Genomic DNA, 27,303 nt, shown 5'->3' on the forward strand with positions numbered 1-27,303 from the left:
GAGGGATCTGTGGGGCGGGCGGCGCAGCTCTGATGGGGGAAGGGTGGCACCAGGAGGCAGCTCCAGGTTGGCACAGAGACCCAGACCGGGTTCACTAGCACCCACCCCGCTGTGCTCAGACACCAGGGCTGGCAGCTGGGATCTGTTCCCTTGGTCACGGAAATCCTCTCACTGTGGGGAGCCCTCTGCCTCCTTGGCTCAAAAGCAGAGTTCCCAGCCCCAGCCCCTGCCCAGCCCAGTGTGCCCTAGAGTCCGTTCTAGCCACAGGCAAGCTGCAGATTTCTGGGCCGCTGCCTACAGTGGCAGATTTAGCCCAGCCACCCAGCCGTCTTGAGTGGCGCGGTGACCTCATGTGCCAGGTCACCAGGCCACTCGCTCAGAGCTGAAGGGGCAGCACACTGCAGCCTTGCCCTAAGCAGCCTTTCTGCGGGCTGGGCGCATGCCCCCCTCTGGGCCCACCATGAAGGCTTCAGCACTGCCAGGGTCGGCTCCAGGCCCCAGTGCGCCAAGCGCGTGCTTGGGGTGGCATGCCGCAGGGGGCATTCTGCCGGTTGCCGGGAGGGCGGCAGGCGGCTCCGGTGGACCTTCCGCAGGCATGCCTAGTGGATGCTCCACTGGAGCCGTGGGACCAGCAGACCCCTCCGCAGGGACGCCTGCAGGAGGTCCACTGGAGCCACGGGACTGGCGAGCGGCAGAGCGCCCCCCCGCGGCGTGCCGCCGTGCTTGGGGTGGCGAAATGGCTAGAGCCGGCCCTGAGCACTGCCCCGCCCCGTGGGTGCATGATGCCCACCCCAATGCCCAGCAGCACAGTGTGGGGGCGGGTGCCCACGGGGCCTGAGGATTCTCTTCTGTCGTCCAGAGAGAGCCTGGGACTAGGGGGGAATCGTGGCACTGGGGGGACAGCCCCATAGAGGGAATGGCGGGGGGCTTGCAGGATGCTCAGAAATGGGGCTCCCAAGCCAAGCCCCTTTGACAGAGACCAGTCGGCACCCACCGGCCTGCTGGGGGGAAGTGGGGCCCGATTCCACCTTCACCCCGTGCTGGGAAGGGCGGCTTGTGTCTTCCTCCCCTGGGGGGATAGCGATGATGCAAGAATAAACCATAAGGGACTCAGTCCTCTGGTCCCGAGCTCCCCCTGCTCCCCAATCCTGGCAGGGCAGTTGGAGAGGCTCCTTGGCCACATCTGGGAGCAGCCGATGGGGCCACAGGCTGCTGCTGTCTGCAAAGCCCAAGGTGATATGTGCCTTCCCAGCTGCAGCCTCCTGGGCCAGGGAGCTGCATCCCCACTCGTTCCTTTTGTCACTGAGGAGATGCTAAGGGCCGTGGAAACCAGGGATCAGTGGGGCAGGGATAGAGCCAGGGGGAACTGCTGTGCTTGCCAGCTCCAGCCTGGACATGGGGGTCCCTGCTGGTGCCCTGCCGATGCCCCTCAGTCATGACCCTCGGGTAGGATTTAAACCCAGGTCTGCAGAGAGGAACAGCTAGTGCTTAAGCTCAAGCTCCAGCTAAACCCCTGCTCTCCCCCACCTCTGCCCTATAGGCTGCCCTATGCTAAGCCATAGGCGGGATTTCCCCAGGTCCGGCATCTCCATAACCCAGCCTGGGCAGCCCAACTTCAGACCCATGTCAGCTCAGCTCACCCCTCAGCTGACCCCTGGATGCTTTTCCCCTCCCAGAGACCTCGCGGGCCTAATGCTGCGATGTCTTGGAAGGCCAGCCTGTAGAAGAGGCAATGTGGCCTAGCGGGCAGGGTGCTGGGCAGGACACCTAGGTTCTTTTCCCGCCTCTGCCACTGACCAGCTCTCTGATCTTAACAAGTCACTTTCCCTCTTGGTGCCTCCATTTCCCTCCCTGCCCTGAAGAGCCTGCAGTCTGTCTCACACTATATGTTTGTCCAGCACCCGGCGCACTGGGGCCTGGATTGTCACAAATTCCAAGGCCAGAGGGGACCACTGTGATCATTTACTCTGACGTCTTGGGTAGCTCGGGCCAGAGAACTGCCCAAAAGGAAATCCTAGAGCAGAGATGTTAGAGAAACAGCCAGTCTTTATTTAACATGGTCAGCGACGGAGAATCCATCATGACCCTTGGGAAATTGTTCTGATGGTTAATTACCCACCTGTTAAAAACGTGCACCTTATTTCCAGTCTGAATGTATCTCGCTTCAACTTCCAGCTCTTGGATGGTGTTCGACCTTTCTTGGCTAGGCTGAAGAGCTCATTATTAAATATTTGTTCCCCATCTAGGTACTTAGATGGTGATTAAGTCACCCCATAGCGTTCTTTGTTAAACTAAATAGATTCACCTCCTCGAGTCTGTCACTCCAAGTCAGGTTTTCTAGCCCTTTAATCATCCTTGGGGGTCTTCTCTGTCCCTTTTCCAATTTTTCAATATCCTTTTTGAATTGTGGGCACAACACTGGACACGGGATTCCAGCACCGGTTGCACCAGTGCCAGACACGGAGGTAAAATAACCTCTCTGCTCCTACTCCTCATTCCCCTCTTTATTAGCCCATTTGGCCACAGCATCGCACTGGGAGGTCACGTTCAGCTGATTATCCACCAAGAACCTTCCCCCACTCCCCCCCTGGATCTTGTTCAGAGTCCCTGCTTCCTAGGACAGAGTCCCCATCCTGGTTTACAGTTACATTTGGAGACCTATCAGTGAGCCAGCATTTAATCCATTTAATCTGTGCCATGTTAATTTGATATCTTTCCAGTTTTTTCATCAAAATGCCGTTCAGTACCGAGTGAAATGCCGTGCAGAAGTTTGTCTATTACATCAACGCTGTTCCTTTTATCAATCAATCTTGTAATCTCATCAAAAAAGATCAAGTTACAGAGGATCTATTTTGCATAAACCCATGTTGATTGGCATTAATTATATTACCCTCCTTTAATTCTTTATTAATTGAGTGCCCTATCAGCCACTGCATTATCTTGCAGGGTGCAGTGTCAGACCGACAGGCCTATAATTACCCAGTCATTCCATTTACCCTTTTTAAATATCGGCATAGCAGCCGCTTTCTTCTGCAACGTCCCCAGTGTTCCAAGACTTATTGAAAAGCAATATTAATGGTCCAGCGAGCTCCTCAGCCAGATCTGTTAAAACGCTTGGATGCAAGTTATCCAGACTTGCCAATTTAAAAATGTCCAACTTTAGTAGCTGGTGTTTATCCACCTGAGATACTAGTGGAAATAAAAGTCTTGTCCTCTGTTTTTCTCCTAAATACAGAATAGAAATATTAATTGAACACTTCTGCCTTTTCTGAATTGTTCTTGATAATTCTGCCATTTCCATCTACTGATGGACTAATATCATTGTTAAGATTCTTTTTTTCCCCCTAATATACTTAAGGAAACTCCTTATTGTCCTTAACTCTGCTGGACATAGTGGTCTACTTGTGTCTTTTGCTTCCCTTTTCAGTTTTCTACAGTTCCTAACTTCTGATTGATTTTTGTTAGTATCAGCTTCCCCTCTTTTCCATTTTATATATATATTATTTTTTTATTATTATAGCTGTCTTCACTTCCTCTCTAAACCAGACTGCTGGCTTTTTTTAATCAATACAGCCTCCTTCCTTGATTGTGAAATTGTGTTTTCTTGGGCATGTAAAGCGTTCTTAAGCAATTCCCGATGATCTTTCACATTTTTATGATTAAATTATTCCTCCCAGTTGATTTGGCTCAGAATTGTTTTCAACTTTGTGAAACCGGCCCTTGTAAAGCACCAAGTATATTTATGGCTGGTCTGGACTTTATTCTGCTTGTGCATTATAAATGTGATCAAGTCTTGATCACTTATACCTCAGTTGCCATTAATTGTTAGTTCTGTGATCAGTCCCTCTTTATCTGTCAAGACAAGGTCTAATATAGAATTCTTAGGTGTTGGCTGCAACATGTTTTGAGTTAGGAAATTGCAATCTATAATATTTAGAAATTCCGAAGATGTTTCACAGCTGGCAGCCTGAGACCTCCAGCTTGTGTCACTCAAATTGAAGTCTCATGCAGTTCTTATTCTTGTTTTTTTGCTACACATTTTAGACAGGTGTGTAAGGATCTGGTTGCCCTGCTGCCTAGTGTGATCAGGGGCCTTTCAGTTGCACTGTAATCCAAAGTAGGCTTGTTGGTAGGATACTTCACTGGGACCTAGGAGACCCGCTTCTATTCCCACCTCCAAATCATTTACCAAAAAACCCCATTTGTGACGTGCCTCAGTTTCCTCACCAGTTAAATGGGGACAAAGAGGACCTTCGCAGATAAATCCCAGAACTCTCCACTTGTTTATTGCCATAGTGGTGGGGGCTGGATCAGCACCCCACCCAGACATGCGGCCCACCTCTCTACCTGTGGCACTTTGATTTCTCTACAAGTCCCCAGCCCAGGCGATGCATCCGCAGTTAGAGATGATATTTAAATTGCAACCGAGCACCAATTTGAGGCTGACACAAATTACCGCTGAACGGGCCTGCGGGAGCGGTTGTTACTGGCAGGATCCTCTTTGATGCAGAGTGTAATTGTCTGCCATTAAATTTGCATTAAACCACAAAATGTTGCTGAACGAGAGATGAGGGTGTGTGCGGAGGGAGAGGGGGGCAATTCTCTGGCCTCTTTGCTCCCCCTGCCCCAGCAGCATAAAAGGACCTTGGAGTGGATGGAAACAGCCTCCCTGTGCACCAGCCCTGCTGCTAGCCCCCCAGCATTGGGGGTGTGATCAGAGCACATTGCGGTCTGGCTATTCTCTGACCCTAAAGGGATCATGGGAAGCAGAGAGTAAGTTAGAGCCACCCCAGAACTGCTCTAATTTATACCCCGGCTGGGCTGCCTGGATACAGGGGGTTCAAAGGGGGCTCAGAGCAGCTTCCCATCCCCATGTCTGTCCCTGTCCCACATGCAGGAATGGGACCCCCCTGGGAGGAAGGGCTGGAGACCGCAGTCCAGGCTCCCATCTCCCCTCTCCTTCCCTGAGAGTGATAGGGGAGACATGGAGAATCGGTTGCTGGACAGGAGATGAATCTTCCCTCTACAGGACCAAGCCCTTTGTCCCCCCAGTGTTCCCACGCTGTTGGATGGGAGCAGCTGCCTTGGGAGACCGGGACAGCTGGAAGGTGGGAACAGCTCCTTGGGGGGTGTCTTTGTTACCGTGCAAGCACCGTGCATGGTAGTTACCCTGTGGTCACGGACACCAGGGACCAGACCCACAGGTGGGATAGCTGGCCGTTAGCCTGGTGCCTTCTCAGCGTCATTCAGCAGCCGCCCCTCCTGTGGGCTGAGCTGTTGCAGTGTGGGGAAAGGACCCTAGAAAGGGTGTTTGTGTCTCAGCAGCCTTTGTTCGTTGAGAGAGGCGGGAGAGAGAGAGGGAAGCAACTCACCTAGGGCCACACTGGCAGAGTGAGGAAACAGAACCCAGGAGTCCTGGGTTCTATCCCCCACCCCTGCTGCCTGGCTCTGACCACTAGTTGCCACTCCCCTCCCAGAGCTGGGAGCAGAACCCAGGAATCCTGGCTCCCTCCCTCCTCTAACCACTAGTTGCCATTCCCCTCACAGAGCTGGGTGCAGAACCCAGGATTCTTGGATCCCCCTGGCCCTGCTTTAACCATTAGTCCCCAGTCCTCTGCTAGAGCTGGGAATAGATCCAAGTCCCCATCCCATAACCTCTAGAGGCCTGAAGCCCGCTCCCCACGCTCACACAGGTAGTTCTAGGAGCACAGTGCTGTCCCAGCGTGGGGCTGGGGGCAGCTGGGGGGCGGGGGGAAGTGGCTGAGCCCGGCTTTTCAGCAGCAGTGTAATTAACCACGCTAATGATGCGTGTGGCAGCGACAGCAGTGCTGGGATCTTTCTTTAAAAATAATAGAGCGGAAAAAGACCTGATGGATTCAGAGAGAGAGTGAGGTAGGGGGAAGGGAGAGACCGGCCGTGGAGGGGTGAGCCAGGACTCCTGGGTTCTCTCCGCAGCTCTGACACAGTCACTGGCCTAGGATCCCAGCCACCCATTGCTGGAAAGCAGCTATGTCTGGGCAACAGCAAGGAGCAATAACTGGAGCTGGAATGAGGCCAGAGCTCCTGACTCCTGAGCACTTGGAGGATTTCGATCTGGGGCCTCCTATTTTAGTCCTGAACCTGCCTAGCTCAGCAGGGCAGAGCAGCAAAACCAGCCATATGTTGGCACCCCCCACCCAACCTGTCTGCTCACTCTCCCCCCCGCCCAGCTCTGATGCCTTCCCTGCCCTGTCCCTGCCAGCAGCCTGGAGGCCCTCGCAGTCCCTCCTGCAGACAGGACCACCTGGAAGGCAAGACAGTGTGACAGGATGGTACAAGGCAAGCTCAGGTTGGTGGAGGAGAGCGGGACCCGCTCTGTATGTTAATGGCGAGGGGCACAGCCTCAGGGGTTCATGCCAGCACCTGCCCCCTCAGCTGAAGGCAATGGAGCTTTGCCAGCTTATGCCAATGGCGGCCACGGTATGGGGGAAACCTTTCCATCAGGTCCTCTTTATAAAGCATACTCAGAAAGGTTAATCGATTCCTATAGAGCCGAGTGACCAATTGCTATAGGTCATGTCTAGCCGTCTGTGTCCCCCCCCGCGGTGCCTATAACATGTCTGTGACATGCCTCGGCATGCCTCTGACATGCACACGCAGCCTCCGGCCATCCCTCGCACCCCCTTTCCAAACGGAAACAAAGGCCTGAATTCCAAGGCCAGACGGGACCGTTGGCATCATCTCATCTCACTGCCGGTGTAACACAGGCCTTGGTCCACCCTGAATGAATTTGGCCAAGCTCAGCTGTGTCTCCTCTCACGCCCACCTCGGGAGCCTTCACCCAAGCGTAGCAGCTCCTGCGTTTTGCTTCGGTGGTTGCTGGTTCAAATCCCCAGCCCGCCGTCCGAGAGGGTAAATATCTCTATTGCCTCAGGGGTGGCGTATTGTGCGGGGAGACATTGCATAATGCGTCGGGGCTGTGCAAATATCTAATAACGGAGACAAGCATTATTGTCATTGCTGTATGGCGGGTTGTCCTTGGAATTCACTCCCCAGGAAGGGTTGCTCCAGGCCCATGTCTCTAACCTGGCCCTGGTGGTTTGCTGTTTTCCTGGTTGGGCCGAGTGCTCTGCGCTGGGAGATGGGGGGATGCTCATCTGGCTGGGATGGGGTACATTGTGATGTAGGCCCAGCTGGTGAAAAGAATAATAGAAGATTAGGGTTGGAAGGGACCTCAGGAGGTCGTCTAGTCCAGCCTCCTGCTCAGAGCTGACCAACGCCAACTAAAAGACCCAATTGTGTGACGAGAGTAGGTGCTAAACTACTGCCCCGTGGTCTGATTTGATCAAGCAGCTCTTAGAAACCATATGTGGGTCCTTTGAATGCCCTGGTTCTACCCCAGCGAGTTGCCCTGTGATACAGGGAGAGGAGCTCACACTTGGTGGCCCATTCCATCCTTGGCCTCTTTGCGGCACCTGCCCACCGGGGGGCACAGTCAGCGCCGGATTGTCACCCGCTGGTGCCAGGGCCTTGTTATTTGTGCTGCAGTAGCATCTGGGGGGGAGGGGGCACATTGTGCCCAGCACTGTACAAACGCAGAGACTGCCCCTGCCCCAAAGAGCTTACAGTGAAAATAGAGACAGGCCAGGAGAGGAAACTGAGGCACCATGTGGGGGAGTGATTGGCCCAAGATTGCAGGGCTGTGTCTGGAACTCACAGCTCCCACAGCCTAACCTAGTGACCCACCCACCAGTACACACAGCTGCCCTGAGTCCTCTGCCATGGAAGAGGATGCCTGTGCCCCATCTAAGCATTTCCATTGAAGGCAGTGACCCACACAGAGAGAAAGTTTGCCTGCTATTGAGTTATTATTATTATCTATTAGGTGTATTTTGGTAGCACTAAGAAGCTACAGTCATGGATCAGACCCCCATGGAGCTAGGCGCTGTATATTATCTATTAGGTGTATTATGGGAACACTTAGGAACCCCAATCATGGTCCAGACCCCATGGTACCAGGTGCTGTACATTATCTATTAGGTGTATTATGGTAGCACCTAGGAGCCCCAATCATGGCCCAGACCCCGTGGTGCCAGGTGCTGTACATTATCTATTAGGTGTATTATGGTAGCAGCTAGGAGCCCCAATCATGGCCTAGACCCCATGGTGCCAGGTGCTGTACATTATCTATTAGGTGTATTATGGTAGCACCAAGGAGCCCCAATCATGGCCCAGACCCCATGGTGCCAGGTGCTGTACATTATCTATTAGATATATTATGGCAGTGCCTTGAGGCCCCAGTCATGGCCTAGACCCCATGGCGCTAGGCACTGTACAAGCCCAGAAGAAACAGACGATCGCTGCCCCAAAGAGCTCACAGTCTAAGAGAAGAGACAGCAGATGCAAACAGAGGAGCCCAAGGCTCCAGTGGGAAATCTCCAGCCCTAGCCTCAGAGGTGAAAGGCCATGTGTGCAGAGCCACCCTGTCCCCCTCCGCCACTGTCTGGCAGCTCTCCCGTCAATCACAGCAGCTCGCTGGCATCTGAGCCAGGCTCGTTCCTGGCCTATTTATAGTGCCACCCAGGCAGACAGATGGCATGACAGCACTGCCGTTTCAACCATTTCTCAGCCTATCGGGGGGTCGTCCTTCGCATTTGTGCTTTTCCTCGCCCCTTCCCTTCCCTTCGCCCGGGCTTTAAAATGATGACATGTTTTTATGGCACAAGGGGAAAAAACCCAACACCTCCTCCACCCTGCAGAGCTAGACTGAGATCAGGTCACACGCCTCCCCGGGTACCATGGGGAAGAGCCAAAGCAGAGAGGCCTTTGCTTAGATGAGAAAAACGGTCTCCAGTTCTAACTAGGGGGGGCAGGTTACCCTACCTCCTGCAGGGCTTTTTATGCCATCCTCTTCCATCTGATGCCAGCCACTGGCAGATGCAGGCTCCCGGCTAGATTAGCGCCTAAGCCAGTAATTGCTACGAAAGGTTCCAGCTTAACAACTCTGTTCATCCACAGGGGAGCTTGTTTATGACTGGAGCACCTGGTTTCCAACTGAGAACAGGGCCTCCTTGTGCCAGGTGCTGTACAGACAAGACAGCCACCAGGCGGGGGGCGGAAGAAGGGGTAGAACGTGCCTGCAGAGCGAGTGGGCAGCTGGCATGGTAGCGCCAGGGATCTTTGGGTTCAGTCTTGTTATTTAAATCCCTTTGGTGGGGGAGAGCTATGGCTGGGAGGGGCTGGTAAGACCTGCCTACTTTAACCCACAGAAAGCAATAGAACCCAGGAGTCTTGGCTCCCAATCCCATCCAGCCTCTAACCCACTACATCTCACTCCCTTCCCAAATCGGGGACTGGTTGAATGATGAATCTTCTGGGAGCGTTTGGGGACGTGGCGACTGGCCCAAGGTCCCCCCTCCCCCAACTCATTTCACCCCATGGCGAGTTCCAGGGCCCGGAGACAGAGGATCCTGATGCACCCTCTAGGAACCAGGGCTGCTCCCATGAAATGTGATGGGATATTGGCCACGGATCAGGCCTAGTAGGGTCAGGATCTGGCCCAGGATTGTTCCATCCCTCTCTCTAGCGCTTTGTGCTGCCCAGTGTTATACAGCCCCCAAGCAGTGGGGCTCCCCCCAGCGGCAGCTCTGTACAGTTTGCTCTAAATTCATAGGCATTTGGGGCCCTAGTTCCCCCCCCCCAATTGCTCAGCTTCTGAAATGGGGGTTAATGTTACACTGGGGGTGACTGGCACAAAACTCACCGAGGGAGTTGGTAGGACTGGCATGAGTCCAACACCCTTAGGCTGCCCATGAGGTTGTAGTGCAGAGGACAGGGAGCCAGGACTCCTGGGTTCTGTTCCCTGCTCTGGGAGGGGAGTGAGGTGTAGTGGGTTACAGGTAGGATGGGATTGGGAGCCAGGACTCCTTGCTGTGGGTTACAGTAGGCAGGCCTTAAGAACATAAGAACTGGCCGTACCGGGTCTGACCAAAGGTCCATCCAGCCCAGTATCTGTCTAACGACAGTGGCCAATGCCAAGTGCCCCAGAGGGAGTGACGCTAACAGGCAATGATCAAGTGATCTCTCTCCTGCCATCCAGCTCCATCCTCTGACAAACAGAGGCTAGGGACACCATTCCTTACCCATCCTGGCTAATAGCCATTTATGGACTTAGCCACCATGAATTTGTCCAGTTCCCTTTTAAACACTGTTATAGTCCTAGCCTTCACAACCTCCTCAGGTAGGGAGTTCCACAAATTGACTGTGCACTGCGTGAAGGAGAACTTCCTTTTATTTGTTTTAAACCTGCTGCCTGTTAATTTCATTTGGTGACCCCTAGTTCTTGTATTATGGGAATAAGTAAATAACTTTTCCTTATCCACTTTCTCAACATCACTCATGATATTATATACTTCTGTCATATCCCACCTTAGTCTCCTCTTTTCCAAGCTGAAGAGGCCTAGCCTCTTTAATCTTTCCTCATATGGGACCCTCTCCAAACCCCTAATCATTTTAGTTGCCCTTTTCCGAACCTTTTCTAGTGCTAGAATGTCTTTTTTGAGGTGAGGAGACCACATCTGTACACAGTATTCGAGATGTGGGCGTACCATGGATTTATATAAGGGCAATAATATATTCTCAGTCTTATTCTCTATCCGCTTTTTAATGATTCCTAACATCCTGTTTGCTTTTTTGACCGCCGCTGCACACTGCGTGGACATCTTCAGAGAACTATCCATGATGACGCCAAGATCTTTTTCCTGACTCATTGTAGCTAAATTAGCCCCTATCATATTGTATGTATAGTTGGGGTTATTTCTTCCAGTGTGCATCACTTTACATTTATCCACATTAAATTTCATTTGCCATTTTGTTGCCCAATCACTTAGTTTTGTGAGATCTTTTTGAAGTTCTTCACAGTCTGCTTTGGTCTTAACTATCTTGAGCAGTTTAGTATCATCTGCAAACTTTGCCACCTCACTATTTACCCCTTTCTCAAGATCATTTATGAATAAATTGAATAGGATTGATCCTAGGACTGACCCTTGGGGAACACCACTAGTTACCCCTCTCCATTCTGAGAATTTACCATTAATTCCTACCTTTGTTCCCTGTCTTTTAACCAGTTCTCAGTCCATGAAAGGACCTTCCCTTTTATCCCATGCCTTAGCAGCAGGACTCCTGGGTTCTGTTCCTTGCTGTGGGTTAGAGTAGGTAGGCCTTAGCAGCAGGACTCCTGGGTTCTGTTCCTTGCTGTGGGTTAGAGTAGGCAGGCTGTAGCAGCAGGACTCCTGGGTTCTAGTCCTGGTTCTGGAAAGGTGTGTGGCCTAGTTGGTAGAATAGGAGGGGCTCAGAGTCAGGACTGCTAGTCTCTTCACACCTGTGAGAGGGGAGGGGAATCTAGTCATCAGAGTAGGGGATACTGGGAGCCAGGACTCCTGGTTTCTATTCCCAGCCATAGGAGGCAGTGTGATCTAGTGGTTAGCACAGGGAATGGTGGCTCAAGACTCCCAGGCTCTGTACCGAGCTCTGCTGATTCCTTGCTGGGTAAGTCACTTCCCATCTCTCTGCCTCATTTTTCTCCATCTGTCAAGTGTGAAAAATGATCCTCACCCACCTTTGCAATCCCCCGGTGTGTATCACTCCGCAGCCCACGGCCTGGGCCAGCCATAGCAGGGAGGGCTGAGTCCTGGCTACTCTGTTCCCTGGGGTAAAAAGAAACCTTCTCTCCATGTTACTCACCATCTATTTTTAAATGGTGTTGAAAACATAAAAGGGCCCCTTCCCCATCAGTCTAATTATAAATCGGCTGGAACGTCAGTTTATCAAATGTAAATAAATCCGCCCCGGTCTCCTTCTCACCTGCTGGGCCGTGCTGACAAAGGAGATCTTGGCACACACCTCGCTGGGATTCTGGGAATGGTAACAGTCGCAGCACGGAGCTCGGGGAAGAAATTCATTTTCGGTCTATATTTAAAACGCGTCTTTGCCGTCTGTCTCCCCCCCCTGCCAAATTCATGGCTTTTCATAGACTGTGCTGGCTTCACAGCACCTGGGATCGGCTCCTCATTGGAATAGGATCCAGGGAAGGGATCTGACCAGCTTTGCAGAAGCAGATCTCACTGCCCCTCATGCTGGCCCAATATCGTCTCCCCGGGCTGTCTCCACCTGCTGTCTCTTGTCCTAGACTGCAGTCGTGGGGTGACTGCAGCGTGTGTAAACGTACCCCAGCTAGATTTCCTGGGGCTTGCTCGGGTGCTGGAGCAGAGAAGCCCTGGCAGCAGCTGTGCAAGTCCCCCCCCAACCCCACTGGGTAATCAGCGTGGGCTAGTTGCCCACGTAGAAGTCCATCCTGCCACAGCTTCGCGAGATTAAAGCCAGCTCGGGGATGTCTGTAGAAGCTGCAGAAACACCCTGTGCATCCCAGGCCTCAGCTCCCGTTTGTCCCTTTATGTGTTTGGGCTGGGATCCCTCTGGAGCAGGGATGTGCTCTGCTCTGTCTGTGCAGCGCCTGGCACAATGGGGCTCGGATCTCAGCAGGGGGGCATTCCCTGCTACCGTCATGCTTCCCGTAAAAGAAATCAGACTGGATCTGGAGAAAACTGTGTACATTCTGACACCCTTTAATAGCGCCTTTCCACAGATCTCAATGCGCTTTACAAAGGAGGTCGGTACTGTTATCCCCGTTTCACAGATGGGGAAACTGAGGCACAGGGGCAGGGAAAGGACTTGCCCAAGGTCACCCAGCAGTCTAGTGGTAGAGGTGGGTCTAAAACTCAGGCCTCCTGAGTCCCAGGGTAATGATCCTCCCGCTAGGCATCACTGCTGAAGGTTAGCCATCCTAACTGTACCAAAGCTTATGCAGGATGTTAACTAGGCCCTCGGCTGTCTCCAGGCAGTGACATACAGCTAAGCTGGCAAGCCATGTCAGTGGGGTGATTTGACTCCCCTCTCCTTCAGTGCGGGCTGGAGGTTCATAACCAGCGTTCTCCTGGCTGCTGACAGGCAGTGAGCGAGGGGGGAGGGGGACGAATTCTCAGCTCAGTCACTCACGAGGGAGCCATATGATCAGTCCCGGCGCCGTGTGTATTTTCATTGTAACTCAATCACCAGGAAGAACAGGCGCTGGGAGACAAGAACAGCAAAATGCAGTGAGCCTCCCGCAGGAGCCTGCTGAGACTTCCTGGAAAAGGCCGATAAACGGCCCATTTAGAAGCTTTCGCCCCAGCCGGGCCTGAGGTTTGCTGCATCCATCCCCCCTGTTACCAGGGCGCAGTTGAGATGCGAACAGAGAAGCCATGTGGCTCAAGGGTTTGCCCAGCTCCCGCTGCTTATTCTCAGCACTGAGACCGCAGCTGCTCCATTTCACTGGGGTTAGCGTGGATGCAGGACAGTTAACAGGGTTCCGGAGAAATTGCTGCTGGTGGTTTAAACCAGGATTTCCTGGCTTTTACAACTACTTAGTTACATTATGGCAGCAACTCAGGTAGGGGCCCTATTGTGCCGGGCACTTGACAGATGTGGAGCGAGAGACAATCCCTGCCTCAAAGCCCTCCCAAGCTAAACAGATGGATGCAGGGGAGGGGAAACTGAGGCACAGAGAGTGGACGGGTTCTCCAGCCCAATGTTCTCTGGCAGGTGGCCGAGCTGGGATGAGAACCCAGGTCCCCTGCCTCCATGAGGAGCCTGGGGCCTCTTGTTAGCTGTGGGGGAGTGATATGTGTGACTGAGCAACCGGACCTGGGTGCTAATGGAGTTTTGTGATTAGGCCTGGATGTTTCCCCTGTTGGCAAAGGGCTCCTGGCTACGCATTGTGCTCCAGTGCATCAGCTCAGCTTTCTTCATGATCAAGAGTCCAAGCCGAGTGACCATACTTCCTTCCACTCCGGAGTCCAGGTCCCCTCACCCCACTTTGGGGGACCGTGCGCCGGCTCCATTGAGTAAATGGCAAGGAGTAGCAGGGCGTGGCTGAGACGACGCCCGACAGTGGGGGGCGTCTTCAGGGTGCCAGGTTCTCCCCCCCCCAACGCCTCCCGGCTACTGGCCAAGAAAGTGACCGGCCTGGCAGCCTGTCTTTGTTCTAACCTGGTGCCTCATCACAATCAGATTACAGCTAATCAGTCCCAACTTCCAATTAGCAGGTGATTGGGATGGTGCAGCTCGTCATAATTAGCAGTGCAGCAGGGAGCTCGGGCTGACGGGAGGCGATGGGGTGCTGGGACTTGCAAACCGGCTGACGAGCTTAAATCATTCTCCTCTTCCCAGCCCCTGCTCACCCCCCACTCCTCCCACGCACACTCCCCAGCTCCCCATCTGAGCAAGAATTAGGTTGTTATGAAGACACAGGGGCCTGATCCTCCTGCCTGCAAGCTCTCCCGAAAAACCCGTAGGTAGAGAAGCATGTAGGATAATAGGTGGATGGAGAGAGGCTCACGTAAGGCACTGGATGGATAGGTAGACAGAGAAGCAGGTGTCCTGAGAGGTAGGTTAGATGAATGCATGCGGGAATCGAGGAAGGGTACATGTCAGGATGAACGGATGCATGTGGCACTGGATAGCCAGTGATGAAGGAAATCCGGGGATCCATGGAGCGGTATGTACAGAGCAGGGTGGATGGACGGAAGGAGGGCGGGTGTTTATGGCACAGGACTGAAGGGAGAAAGGGAAGGTTGTGCATCGTGATGGATGTGTATATATAGGGTATTATGGCATTGGATGGAAGACTGGATGGAGGGGTGTGTAGGTGATGGAAGGGATGGTTGGATCTGTGGAGGGCTATGGAGGGATCGATGGATACATGGAGGGGTGTGTAGGGGATGGAGGGATCGATGGACACATGGACTGGTGTGTAGGGGATGGAGGGATCGATGGATACATGGAGGGGTGTGTAGGGGATGGAGGGATGAATGGGTACATGGAGGGGTGTGTAGGGGATGGAGGGATGGATGGGTACATGAAGGGGTGTGTAGGGGATGGAGGGATGGATGGGTACATGGAGGGGTGTGTAGGGGATGGAGGGATGGATGGGTACATGGAGGGGTGTGTAGGGGATGGAGGGATGGATGGATACATAGAGGGTTGTTAGGTGGTGGAGGGATGGATACATGGACGGGGCATGTAGGTGATGGGAATGACAGCTGTTGTCTGCACTCTCACAGATGTTGCCTGCATCCAGGAGGTGATGGCAACAGGAGGGTGGGGGGCTGACCCCTGACCAAACCTCGGGCCCCCAGGTGTGGTGGGTGCTGTGCTGCTCAGCTGCTAGTGCATTCTGTGTGGGGGCAGATTCACAGGGCAGGGGCGGGATGGGGCCCGTGCCCAGGGGCGCACTGGGATTCACAGTGAGATGGAGCCCTGGGTTGGAGCCCAGGTGCTCTGCTAAAGGCACCAGGCTCCTGGCAGGTGAGTGGCTCCAGCCCTCCCCACTCACTGGGTGTTGCTGTTGGACTGCAGAGAGCCCACAGCCCAGGCAGCCCATCAGCATGGCCAGCACCACGCCAGGTCCTGGCACTCCAGCCCGGCCACCCCAGCAGCCTCCGAGGGCACAGGGCTGGAGTGCCAGGACCCGGAGCCGGAGCCGGAGCTACGGGCCTGGGTCCTTGAAATGGTGTTCCATTCATCCCACCCCCACACCTAGACACACACACACACACACACACATATCCCATGCATTGCCCCCGCAGCTGCAGACACACACTATGCATTTCCCCTGCCTGACTCCACACACACACACACACACACACACAGAGCCTCATCCTTCCTGGACACACCCACACACGCACACCATGCATCAGTAATCCCCTCCATGCATTGTCCCTGCTAGGGTGATCAGACAGCACATGTGAAAAATCAGGATGGGGTGACTGGTAATAGGAGCCTATATAACAAAAAGACCCCAAAATTGGGGCTGTCCCTATAAAATCGGGACGTCTGGTCACCCTAGTCCCTACCCAGCTACACCCCCACATGCCGTGCATCCCGCTGCCTAAACACATGCGCGCGCACACACATACAAACACACACACCCCATGCATTGTCCCCACAGCTGCAGACACACACACTATGCATCGCCCCTGCCTGACTCTACACACACACACACACAGTGCCTCATCCTTCCTGGATACACACACACACTCCATGCATCACCCCGCCCCTCCAGTAATCCCCTCCATGTATTGTCCCTGCCCAGCTACAGCCCCCACACGCCATGAATCCCGCTGCCTGGATACACACACCATGCATTGCCCCCATAGCTGCAGACGCACACACACACTATGCATTGCCCCTGCCTGACTACACACACGCATATACAGTCTCCTCCTTCCTGGATACACACACACACTCACACCATGCATTGCCCCCGCAGCTGTGCGCACACGCAGACACACACACACACACACTATGCATTGCCCCTATCAGAATACACACACACACAGCCTCATCCTTCCTGGACACACACCCACACCCACACCCACTCTCATTTCCCAGTCATTTCCATACTCACACCCCTCCCCGCTCCTCTCTCTCACACTCAGCCCAGCTTCCCTCCATCTCTCTGTCCCTAGCGCCTCCTTTTCTCCTCTTTTCTCTTCCTTCCTTCCTTCCCCAGTGCTGTCTCCCCTCCCCTGCAGCTAACCCCCGCTGCCCTGAACCGGGACCCCAGCCCCTCCGCTCCCTATAAATCCGGCAGCACAAACTGCCATCCCTGGCTAATCACGGCTTACCACCCCGACCTGACCGCGCCAGGTTATTTCTAAAGCCTGGCACTTGGCTCCCGGCTGGAAAACCGCCCTGGAACGGGGTCCCCCCCCAGCCCACCCCACAAGTCTCCCTGTAACTGTCATCGTGTTGGGCATTAATTGGGCTTTGGTGGCAATTTCCCCTTCCTGGGGCAGATCTCCGACTCCTCCCACGGCCCAAGGGGAAAGGGGCACAGCGCCGAGATAGCAGGTGGCATGGAGCAGTGGTTAGGACAGGTGACTGGCAGCCAGGACTCCTGGGTTCGTCCCGCTCTAGGCCGGGAGTGGTTTCTCATGGTGTGAGCAGGGGGGAGGGGACTGGGAGTCAGGACTCCTGGGTTCTATTTTCAGTGCTGGGAAGGAGCTCTGGGAGGGGAGTTGGGTCTAGTGGTCAGAGTTTGTTGTCACGTTTTTCCTTTTAAAACGTGTGTCCGTCTGTCTGGGGCTCTGCTCCAAACTGCTGCTGAGCTGGCCTTTGCAGTAGCACCCCCATGTGCCCCCCCAGTTGGCTAGTCTCTACCCCCCCTTGCCTGTGGTCTGGGGAGCCCTCCGGGGGGGTGGGGACCCCACATCCTGCCTGCGTGGGAACTCTGGAGGGTGGGGAATCATCTCGGGCTCCATCCTGGAATTACCGGAGAGATTTTCTGAGGCTCCCGCAAGAGCCAACATGCGTCAGCGCCCGTCAGCGCCACTTGGCACTGACGCCATCACCTGCCTGTGCTCCGGGGCACTGGGTGCCCGCTGCACCCCGGGGAAGGCCCTGTGGGCAGGGCCTGCTAATTGGCAGCCCAGAGTGTGGCTCTCCTGGGGTGTGTAGATGGGGAGAGGCTCCATCACACCTCTCACACACACTCCTTGTACACACACACCTTTTACACCCTCACGCTCCAGTCCTTGTACACCCACCCCCACAGGCCGTACATCCCCCTTTTACACCCCCACACCCTGCACACACACGCAGTCCTTGTACACCCCCCCAGCCCATACACCCCCTTATACACTCCCACATCCCCTCTGACACACAGTCCTTATACACTCACATCTCCCCCCACACTCCTTTACACCCCCATGCCCTGCGCACACAGTCCTTGTACACCCCCCCAGCCCATACACCCCCCTTATACACTCCCACACCCCCTCACACACACCCCTTTTACACCCCCATGCCCTGCACACACAGTCCTTGTACACCCCCCAGTCCATACACCCCCCTTATACACTCTCACACCCCCTCTCACAAAATCCTTATACACCCTCAAATCCCCTCCCACACAAAGTCCATATACACCTTCACATCCCCTCACACACAGCCCTTTTACACCCCCACGCCCTGCACACACACAGTCCTTGTACACTTCCTCACACACAGTCTATACACCCCCTTTTCCACTCCCACACAGCTCTTATACACTCCAACACCCCCTCACACACACAGCTTTTAAAACTCCCCTTATACACCCCTCACACACAGCCTACACACACACGCTTATACATAGACTCACACACACCTCTTATACACCCGCTCACAGGTATACACACACAATCTTTACACACACAGGTTTACATAGACACATATACACCTTATACATCCCCCACAGCCCTCACACACAGCCTGTACACACGACATATAAACATAGACTCACACACATTTTATACATCTCACACACAGAGTTATATGCAGACACCCCTTACACGCCCCCCACACCCGCTCACATACAGGTATACACACTCACTGGTATACCCATACACAACCATTACACACACACGCAGCGGTCTGCATAGCACGCACCGCTTACACATACATTCACACACACAGGGTTACACTCACACACACAGGCGCCTTACGCACGCCCAGGTATCAGTGGTTCTGGAGCAGGTTTTCGGTGGGAGTGCTGAAGGCAGAAACCATGTATTTGGGCTGTTGTTACTACTTCATGCAGCAGCACCTTGATGTAGGGGGTTTGCCATGATCCAACTGAAAGGGGATTGGGGAAGAGGTGTGGGTCCTCTGGCATTGGGGGAGGGGGAGAAATGGGGTTGCTTCTCCCCCGCCCCTATGTTCTTCCCCCTCTGATTGCTCCCTTCCTCCCCCTACAACCCAGATCTGAGGCTGCAGCTCCCATTGTAACTCGACCCCTTGCCCCAGCTGCTGCTCCCTAATGCTTGCAAACCCCATATGCGGGCGGGGCCGGGTGAGGGTCTGGTACCCTGGTTATAACCTGGCCTGGGAAGAGCTCCAGACCGCAGCACAAAGTGGAAGCTGGGGGAGGGGGGTGTTCACACCCCTGCCCATCCCCGCTGGGGTGGAGCCCGCGCTCCCAGAGCCCCCACGTCGAGAACGAGTGCACCCTCGGCAGGGATTTCTGTGCTCCTGCCGGAACAGGCCTGAGTTTTCAGCAGTCCTCAGCATCCCCCAATCCCATGTGGCTGCTTGTAGGACCCCTTGGCATTGGGCATGGTGTCTAGTGGTTAGAGCGGGGAAGTGGGTGGGCTGGGAAAGCCAGAACAAAATGAAAAGGCCTTAAAATGGGTAAATTAAGCTGATGCTCCTTTTATGGACCCATTATGCTGCCAGGGGGCACAATGAAGTCTTAATGTAAATAAGAATCAGGCTACAAGGTCTGGGCATCCAGCCTCCTGGGTTCTGTTTGCAGTCCTGGTTGGGCAGCAGGGTCTAGGGGCAAAGCAGGAGGGTCTGGGAGTCAGGACTCCTGGCTTCTCTCTCCAGCTCTGGCAGGGGAGTGTAATCCAATGGTTAGAGCAAGGACGTAGGAGTCAGGGTTTCTGGGCTCTAGGGAAGGGGAGTGTGATCTAGTGGTTAAGGGTTCTTTCCCAAGATTTGCAGCTGACCGGATATACGACCTGGGGCAGTCACCCCCCCGCCTGCCTCAGTTTCCCCATTTGTATAATGAAGTGCTGATGCCTTCACAGGGATGCTGTGGGCTTTAGTGAGTCAATGCTGGCAAATTGCCTGTATCTGCCTTTCCCTCCGATTGGCCCTTTGACTCTGCTGTTACCAATAGACTCTTAAATTAATTTTTTGTTGTGGGGTGGGGGGACGGATGTTGTGGGCGTGGATTGACCATTTTGCTTCCATTTGGCTTTACCGGCTTTTCTGGAGCCAGCCCAGCCTGACTCACGGTACCCGTGTGTGTCCCATTCCCTCCCCACTGTGCCCGGTTGGACTGACCCAGTGTTAGCTGCCCTGCACCCCAGGCCTCTCTGTCTGCACAGCACCCTCTCTTCAGAGCCCTGTCCCTGATTAGGACGTATTAACCTCCGTCCTTCCTGTGCCATGCCCCACGAGGCATCAACCAGAAGCAACCCGAGGGGGGTGCTAGCTTAAGAAGAGGGGGTGCCCGGAAGGCAGGGCTGGAGCGCGTCAGCAGGGAGGCAGAACGTGTGGGAAGCTCCCCCGGCGCCAGCTCCGTTGGCACAGCCCCTTTGTTCACCCCGCCCTGGCTCTGGGGTGGAACGAGAGCTTGTGAGGCATGGGGGGGGGGCGCCTCCATGTTCTGGAGAGGAGGAGGAGGAGCTGCATGGAGCCAGCAGCGTGGGCTCCAAGATTGATGTGACAGTGACAGCCCCCCCCACCCCTGTCTCCGCAGGGCCTGCTGATGGGCGAGCGAGTGATGGTCCAGTCGTAAGGCCCAGCCGGTTCCGCTCTGCTCTCCGGCTGGGAAGGCCACGAGGATGCCCTCCTCCTGCCCTGCTGCGGCTGCTCTGCTCCTCCTGCTGGGCCGATGCCTGCTGCCATCCGCGCTCTCCTTCCCCAAGGACCTCGCTCCCCTCAGCACCGTGGGCCTGCCGAGTAAGCCAGCCCGGTTGCGCCCTCCACGCTGCCCTCCGGAGCAGGGAGCCACAGCTGTCGAGCCACGGGCCTGGGCTGAGACCTGCCACGCTCATGTCGCCCGAGGCAGCTGCCTGCAGGACAGGACACTGGGCGAGCCACATAGTGGCCGTGGCCATGGCTGCTAGACCACATGGCCTGCTGCCAGGGCCACGACATGTCCCCCCCTCCCCATCAGATCAGAGGGAGAGCAAATGGGATGGCCCCCTTCCTGGGCTGGGGTGTCTCCCCAAGTCTGGAATGGAACAGGGTCTATAAGTGGGGTGTGGGGGGTGATGTATGAAGGACACTATGGGGTTCTCCTCAGCTGCTGGGCTGGGATGTCACTGGTGGCCATCGTGCGGGGGGGGGGACCCCATGCTAGGGGAGGTGGAAGCATATAATGGCCGCCCTATTCTCTGCCACCAGCGACGTCCATGTACCCCTGCTTCCGAGGCCTCACCGGCGACAATGACACGGCCCAGCTCGGCCTGGACTTCCAGAGGATGCTGCGGCTCAACCAGACGCTCTTCATCGCCGCGCGGTGAGAGACGGCCCCCAGGGGGCATCGTGCCAGGGCATCCCAGGTGCAGCACGGGGGCCCTACACCCCTCGCTCAGATGCCAGTGTGCACAGGCCCCTCGCCTAGACGTGTGTCCACACCCCTTGATCAGCCGTGTGCACACCCGTCAATCAGCTGTGTGTACATACACCCCTCACCCAGCTGTGTCTACGCCCCTAAATCAGCTGTGTGTGCACGCCCCTCACCCAACCATGTGTGCTCACCCCCTCGCCCAGCCACCTGTGCCCATGCCTCTCACCCAGCTGGAGTGAGCACACCCCCTCCCACATCATCACAACTACAGCACAAACCTGCCCCGGCCCTTGCACAACAGCAGTGTGAGCACACCCCGTCCCACACCCTCACAGCCACAGAACAGACCTCCCATGCCTCTCGCACAAGCACAGTGTGCACACGCCCTTCACCCAGCCACAGTGCATGCATCCCCTCCCGCACCCCGCAGGGTGCACATGGCCTCACACACACAGCACGGTCCCATCCCTCCCAGGGTCCCCTCAAACAATCAGAGCCCATTCACACACCTCACATGTGACCACAGCACACTCACATACACCACCACACACCCCCTGCCCTCAGCCGTGGTTCTTTTACTTCCTCCTGTGCTCGGGAGATCATCATGTTCCCTGCTCTCTCTCCACAGGGACCACGTTTATGCCTTTGACCTCAGCCAGACCCCAGAGGAGTTCTATCCCGACAGGGTAAGGAGAGTCGCAGCCATGGTACTGGGGAGGGGTGGGACTGTTTGGCAATCTTCCCTCATGTCAGAATGGAGTGCAGTGCTTAGAGCAGGGGGCTGGGAACAGGACTCCTGGGTTCTTTTTCACCTCTGGGGTTAGAACAGTGGCCTGGGCATTCTTGGCTCACACTACTCAGGAATCATAGAAGATGAGGGTTGGAAGGGACCTCAGGAGGTATCTAGTCCAACCCCCTGCTCAAAGCAGGGCCAATCCCCAGACAGATTTTTACCCCAGCTCACTAAATGGCCCCCTCAAGAATTGAACTCACAACCCTGGGTTTAGCAGGCCAATGCTCAAACCACCGAGCTATCCCTCCCCCAGTTATGCTCAAACCCCAGCTATCCCTCCCCAAGAGTTAAAAGCTGCTGGCTGGGGTTGTCCACAGAGCATCCTGTGACCTCCACTGCCATGCTGCCCTTCCCTTCCTTAGCCAGACGCCTGTGGGGTCCCATGCTCCCCCCCAGAATACCTCTGTGCCCCTTCTAACCTCTTTCCTTTGCCTCTCCCACCCCTTCTCTAGCATCTCACCTGGAAGACCCAGGACATGAAGAACTGCGCCATGCGTGGGAAGCTGCGGGTAAGAAATGTGGCTCTGCCACCAGATGTTCCCGTACAAATGTTCCCTCCTCGGCCACCCCAGGGAGAGGGGAGAGCTGGAGTCTGGAAATGCCCCTGTGCAAGTCCTGGAGCCAACAGGTGATCACCAAGTGATCCATCCCCTGTCGCCCATTCCCTGTGGGTCTCTGAGCTCCTATAGCAGGGAGCAGCTCTGGGCGCCTTGGGAGATTCATCCCCCCTTCTTGGGAGATGCGCTCTAAGAGCCCAGTCCAAAGCCCATGACATCTACAGCATCAACGGTCGGGGGGGTTGGCTCAGGGCCCCACCCTGCAGGGTTGTGCCATACCCCATGTGCCTGTCAGATGTTGCCCTCCACCCCAGAGATGGCTGCATTCCAGTGGTGCTCTAGGCACAAGCTTCCAAAACACTTTGAGATCCTCCAGGCTGGAAGGGGCTAGGGAAATGTGACATCTCCTGGTTCCTGTCTCCTTTCTTTATCACTTAGCCCAGGTTCTGGTGCCGGGTGATCTACACACCCGCGCTGCCCCAGGTCACTCACTCCCCACCCCCATCAGAGCCAGCTGACCATGCCCCCTTCTTTGCCCCTCCTTACCACCTGATTGCACTTCCCCTATACCAGGGAGCCCACTTTCACCCCTCAGACCTCCCCCTTCCCAGTGCTAGGCAAAGCCATGCCCCCCCACAAGGCCAGATCCCCCACCCCTTCCCCAATCCCCTTTCATTTGGATCATGGCTAACCCCCCGCAGGACGAATGCTATAACTACATCAAGGTGCTGGTGCCCAAGAATGATCGGAGCCTCTTTGCCTGCGGGACGAACTCCTTCAATCCTGTGTGCCGGACTTACAAGGTGAGGGCACCACCCACCCGTCCCCCGCACTGACCTGTCTGCAGCATCACAGAGCCCCACGGGGACCAAGCCCAATCCCCATGGAGCTCAGATGGGGACTGAGGTAGTGGGGCTTGGGAGATGGATGGACACTGGTTGCTGGCTGGATCCCTCTCTCACTCAGCGCCCTGCAAACGCTCAGGGCTGTTCCTGGTGACCTAAGTGCCTGAGCAAATCTGGTTAGGCTCCAGTGAACTTCCAACGATCATGCTGCAGGGCCCTTAGGTTCCAATCCAGGCTCAGGTCTCAAAGACCGGGCCGGCAGGTGGCTGCTGGGTGACCCCCAGGTGAAATGAGTTTGCTAGGGCTCAGCCCAGGTGTCCAGGACTCAGAAACCACCCCCTTGTGGGCAGCCTCAGCAGAGAGGCCAAGGAGTGAGTGGGTTCCACAGAGTGGAGTTTCCCTCAGGCCAGGTATGAGCGTGCCTTGTCCGATTCCCCCAGGGTCAGGGTGGGGCAATGCATGCTGAGAGCAGGAGGCCCCATGGGCCGTGTCTCCCTACCAAAGGTAATGTGGTGGCCATCAGCTCCATGGGCTGCACTCAGGCCACCCAGAATCTGTGTGGGTCAGCCCAGCCCAGCCCTCCCTTGACGGGCCCCATGCATCGCTGCGACGTGCTCTCCTGTAGGGCCCTGGGGTGGTATCTGCATGGCCCATGAGTTCACCTCGGCCCTTGGTTCCCAGATCAGCAGCCTGGAGCAGGAAGGGGAGGAGCTGAATGGCCAGGCCCGCTGCCCCTTCGATGCCAAGCAGACCAACGTTGCCCTCTTTGCAGGTACGCTGCCGCGCCCTCAGCGGGTGGTGGGACACAGGCTGAGGGGGGCAGCCAACCTCCAGATGCTGTGCCAGGATGCGGGGGTGACACTCAGGGTCCAGACACCCCATGGGGAGAACAGAGGGTCTGATCCCCATAGAATACGCAATTGCACAGGCAAGTGGTCACACTGCAGCCAGTCATGACACACCAGCCTGCCTGGGGGAAAAGCCACTTCTCCATTTGTTTGGTCACAGACTTCAAAGCGTAATGTCAGTGAGCATTGTAGTCCTGTCACATTGTGCACCATCAGCTGAGTCAGTTGCTTTGGGGTTCAGACTCCTGTTCTCCCCCCAGGGTGTCTGGACCTGAGGGTTGTTCTGGGGCTGCTGGGGGAGTTCGCACACAACTCTGACCCACACAGAGGTTTTCATTCTGACACCGGGGAGCACTAGGTCTGCGGGGCAGGGGCTGGGACCCATCTCTGACACGTGTGCGTTGACACGCGGGAGTGTTCGCAGAAGCTGCCTGTTGGCTCAGTTCACCAGGGATAAATCCTTGATGGTGACCAGCTCAGTCCTTGCCCCGAGGTTACCAGGACTGGGCGCTACGGGGCACGTGTGGGGCAACCCCGGACAAGCCAATCTGCATTACACTAGACAGCTTCCTGAGTTCCATCCTCATGTTTCCTTCCTTCCTTCCTACACGTCTAGCTGTCGAATGTGTCTAGGGTGACCAGACGTCCTGATTTTATAGGGACAGTCCTGATTTTTGGGTCTTTTTCTATTACCTATTACCCCCCACCCCCGTCTTGATTTTTCACATTTGCTGTCTGGTCACCCTAAATGTATCTGTCCCATTCCCAGACACCCCCTCTGTTTGTCTGTCTATCTATCCCCATACACACTCATCTATCTATCTATCTATCTATCTATCTATCTATCTATCTATCTATCTATCTATCTATCTATCCCATACACTCCTATAATTATCTATGTATCTAATCTCCCCTTTTCTCTCCCTCCCTCCCTCCCTCCCTCTCTCATTCTTCCTCCCCCCTCCCAGACGGGAACCTGTACTCAGCCACCGTGGCAGACTTCCAGGCCAGCGACGCGGTGATTTACCGCAGCCTGGGTGAGAGGAGCCCCGTGCTCCGCACCGTCAAGTACGACTCCAAGTGGCTGCGAGGTGAGGGGCCAGAAGCCGTGGGTAAGCCCCGGCTGGTGAGGGGGCGGGGGAGCAGCAGGAATAGGTCACATTTGGGAGCCTTGCCCCCAAGCCAGGATTCTCTTGGAGCCCTCCCAGGGAAGCAAATGACTCATATCAAGGGAACTAGCAGGAACCTTAGCACTAGCAGGGAGCATAGATTAGTAGTTAAAGCAGAGGGCTGGATGCCAGGACTCTTGGGTTCTGTTCCCAGCTCTGGGAGGGGAGTGAGGTCTGGTGGTTAGAGCAGGTGAGACTGGACTTCTGGATTCTATCTCTGGCTCTGCTACTAGCTCTGTCAAGCCCCTTCCCCACCCTTTGCCTCAGTTTCCCCCCACGTGTAGTGGGGATAATATTGACCCAGCCCTTGGGGGCCAGGGCTCCGAGGCAGCCTGAATTAATATCTGCAAAGTGCTTCGCGCTCCTTCTGCGGCTCGTGCCTGAGACGAACACATGTATCATAATGGCTTTACCCCCTGTCTTTGCCCGTCCTTGCAGAGCCCCACTTCCTCCACGCTCTGGAGTACGGGAATTACGTCTACTTCTTCTTCCGGGAGATCTCCATGGAATACACCACGCTGGGCAGGGTGAGTGCTGGGCGGGGCTGAGGGGACTCAGCGTGGCCAGGCTCCAAGGGATGGGGTGCAACCATGGCAGGTGGGTGTTAGCATGCTGGCGTTGGGGGCACCATGCCCTCTGGGGCACCCACAGCCCAGTGTGGCAATACCCTGGTCCCCGGACATGGTAGTGGCCTGACAGCCAATGGGGCCCATGCCCAGCACCTCCCAGCCTGGGCTTTGCAATGGGGTCGAAGGTGTCTGGGCATCTAAATCCCATAGACAGGGAAGCTGAGGGGATCCCTGAACCCTTTAAGCCACTTTCTAAAGCCCTGTCCCATTAGTCTCCATGGGAGGTTGGGCAGGATTCCCCATTGCTCTCCATGGGGGGATTCTCAGTGGGAGCTGCTGGGTCCTGAGCAGCTTTGAACAGTCCGCCCCTTAGGCTTGGAGCCTGCTGTGTGCCCATCACTGTGGCCTCTGGCCAGGCCATGCTTCAGTTGAGCCCCACAGCAGGAAGAGAACATCCTCTCCCCCCAGCGTCCTAATCCAAGGCAGCTTAACCACTCAGCCCAAAGGCTGGGCCTGCCACAGGGCACCTCAGCCTGGCTGGAGCTGAGTGTTAGCGCCCCCAGCTGGGCCGGCCGGCCCCTCCCCGTAACCAGTGCCCTGTCCCGGCAGGTGATCTTCTCGCGCGTGGGCCGGGTGTGTAAGAACGACATGGGGGGTTCTCCCCGCGTGCTGGAGAAGTACTGGACCTCCTTCCTCAAGGCCCGGCTCAACTGCTCCGTGCCCGGAGACGCCTTCTTCTACTTCGACGTGCTGCAGGCCGTCACCGACGTCTTCCAGGTCAACGGGCGCCCTGCCGTCTTCGGGGTGTTCACCACCCAGTCCAACAGGTACCGCAGCCCCACCCCAGCCCTGCCAGCTCACTCAGTGGGGTGGGTCCTGCTGGGCCTTCCTGCTAACGGCCCAGCAGCACCCAGGGTGCCAGGCCCTGGAGTGTGGCGCTGGGATGCCATGTGCCTGCAAAACATCATGTGCCTTTGGGGGCCTTTTAAGGAGGAGGAGGAGGGAGGAATCTTGAGGGTGCTGCCAGGAGGGGAAGGGTTGAGATCCACTCCCCAGCCTGGAGTAGGGGAGCTGGCTCTGCCGATGACTTCCCATGTGACCATGGATAAGTCACTTGATCGCACCGTGCCTCAGTTTCCCCATAAGTACAATGGGGATAAGGAAACGTTCCTGCCTCCCAGGAGGGTAGGAGGATCCATCCATTCCTGTCAGTGACGGGCTCCAATGTGGAGCAGAGGAGCCTGTTAGAAAAGGCTGAAAGGGGCAGGCGCAGCGCTGTGGGAGGGGGCCTGGATTCTAATAATCCCCCTGCTGTGCCTTCCCCATCGCCCTTTCACTTCCTGCCTGCAAAGCCCATTGGGATTCTTTATAAATGACCCT

General features: G+C 55.6%; 1 protein-coding gene across 2 annotated transcripts in view; it reads left to right on the forward strand.

The window, feature by feature from the left end:
• SEMA6C (semaphorin 6C) overlaps nt 1-27,303 on the forward strand; it is a 92,464-nt gene that overhangs the window by 36,781 nt on the left and 28,380 nt on the right. For both annotated transcript variants that reach the window (XM_030542447.1, XM_030542448.1), the window contains exons 3-11: nt 20,327-20,529; nt 20,977-21,091; nt 21,771-21,828; nt 22,388-22,444; nt 23,194-23,295; nt 24,019-24,109; nt 25,154-25,276; nt 25,793-25,881; nt 26,533-26,750. In XM_030542447.1, coding sequence (XP_030398307.1) covers nt 20,412-20,529; nt 20,977-21,091; nt 21,771-21,828; nt 22,388-22,444; nt 23,194-23,295; nt 24,019-24,109; nt 25,154-25,276; nt 25,793-25,881; nt 26,533-26,750 — 971 coding nt within the window. In that variant the 5' untranslated portion in view covers nt 20,327-20,411. The remainder of the gene's footprint in view (nt 1-20,326; nt 20,530-20,976; nt 21,092-21,770; nt 21,829-22,387; nt 22,445-23,193; nt 23,296-24,018; nt 24,110-25,153; nt 25,277-25,792; nt 25,882-26,532; nt 26,751-27,303) is intronic.

The sequence above is a fragment of the Gopherus evgoodei genome, chromosome 24 (assembly GCF_007399415.2).
Source record: "Gopherus evgoodei ecotype Sinaloan lineage chromosome 24, rGopEvg1_v1.p, whole genome shotgun sequence".
Lineage (NCBI taxonomy): Eukaryota > Metazoa > Chordata > Testudines > Testudinidae > Gopherus > Gopherus evgoodei.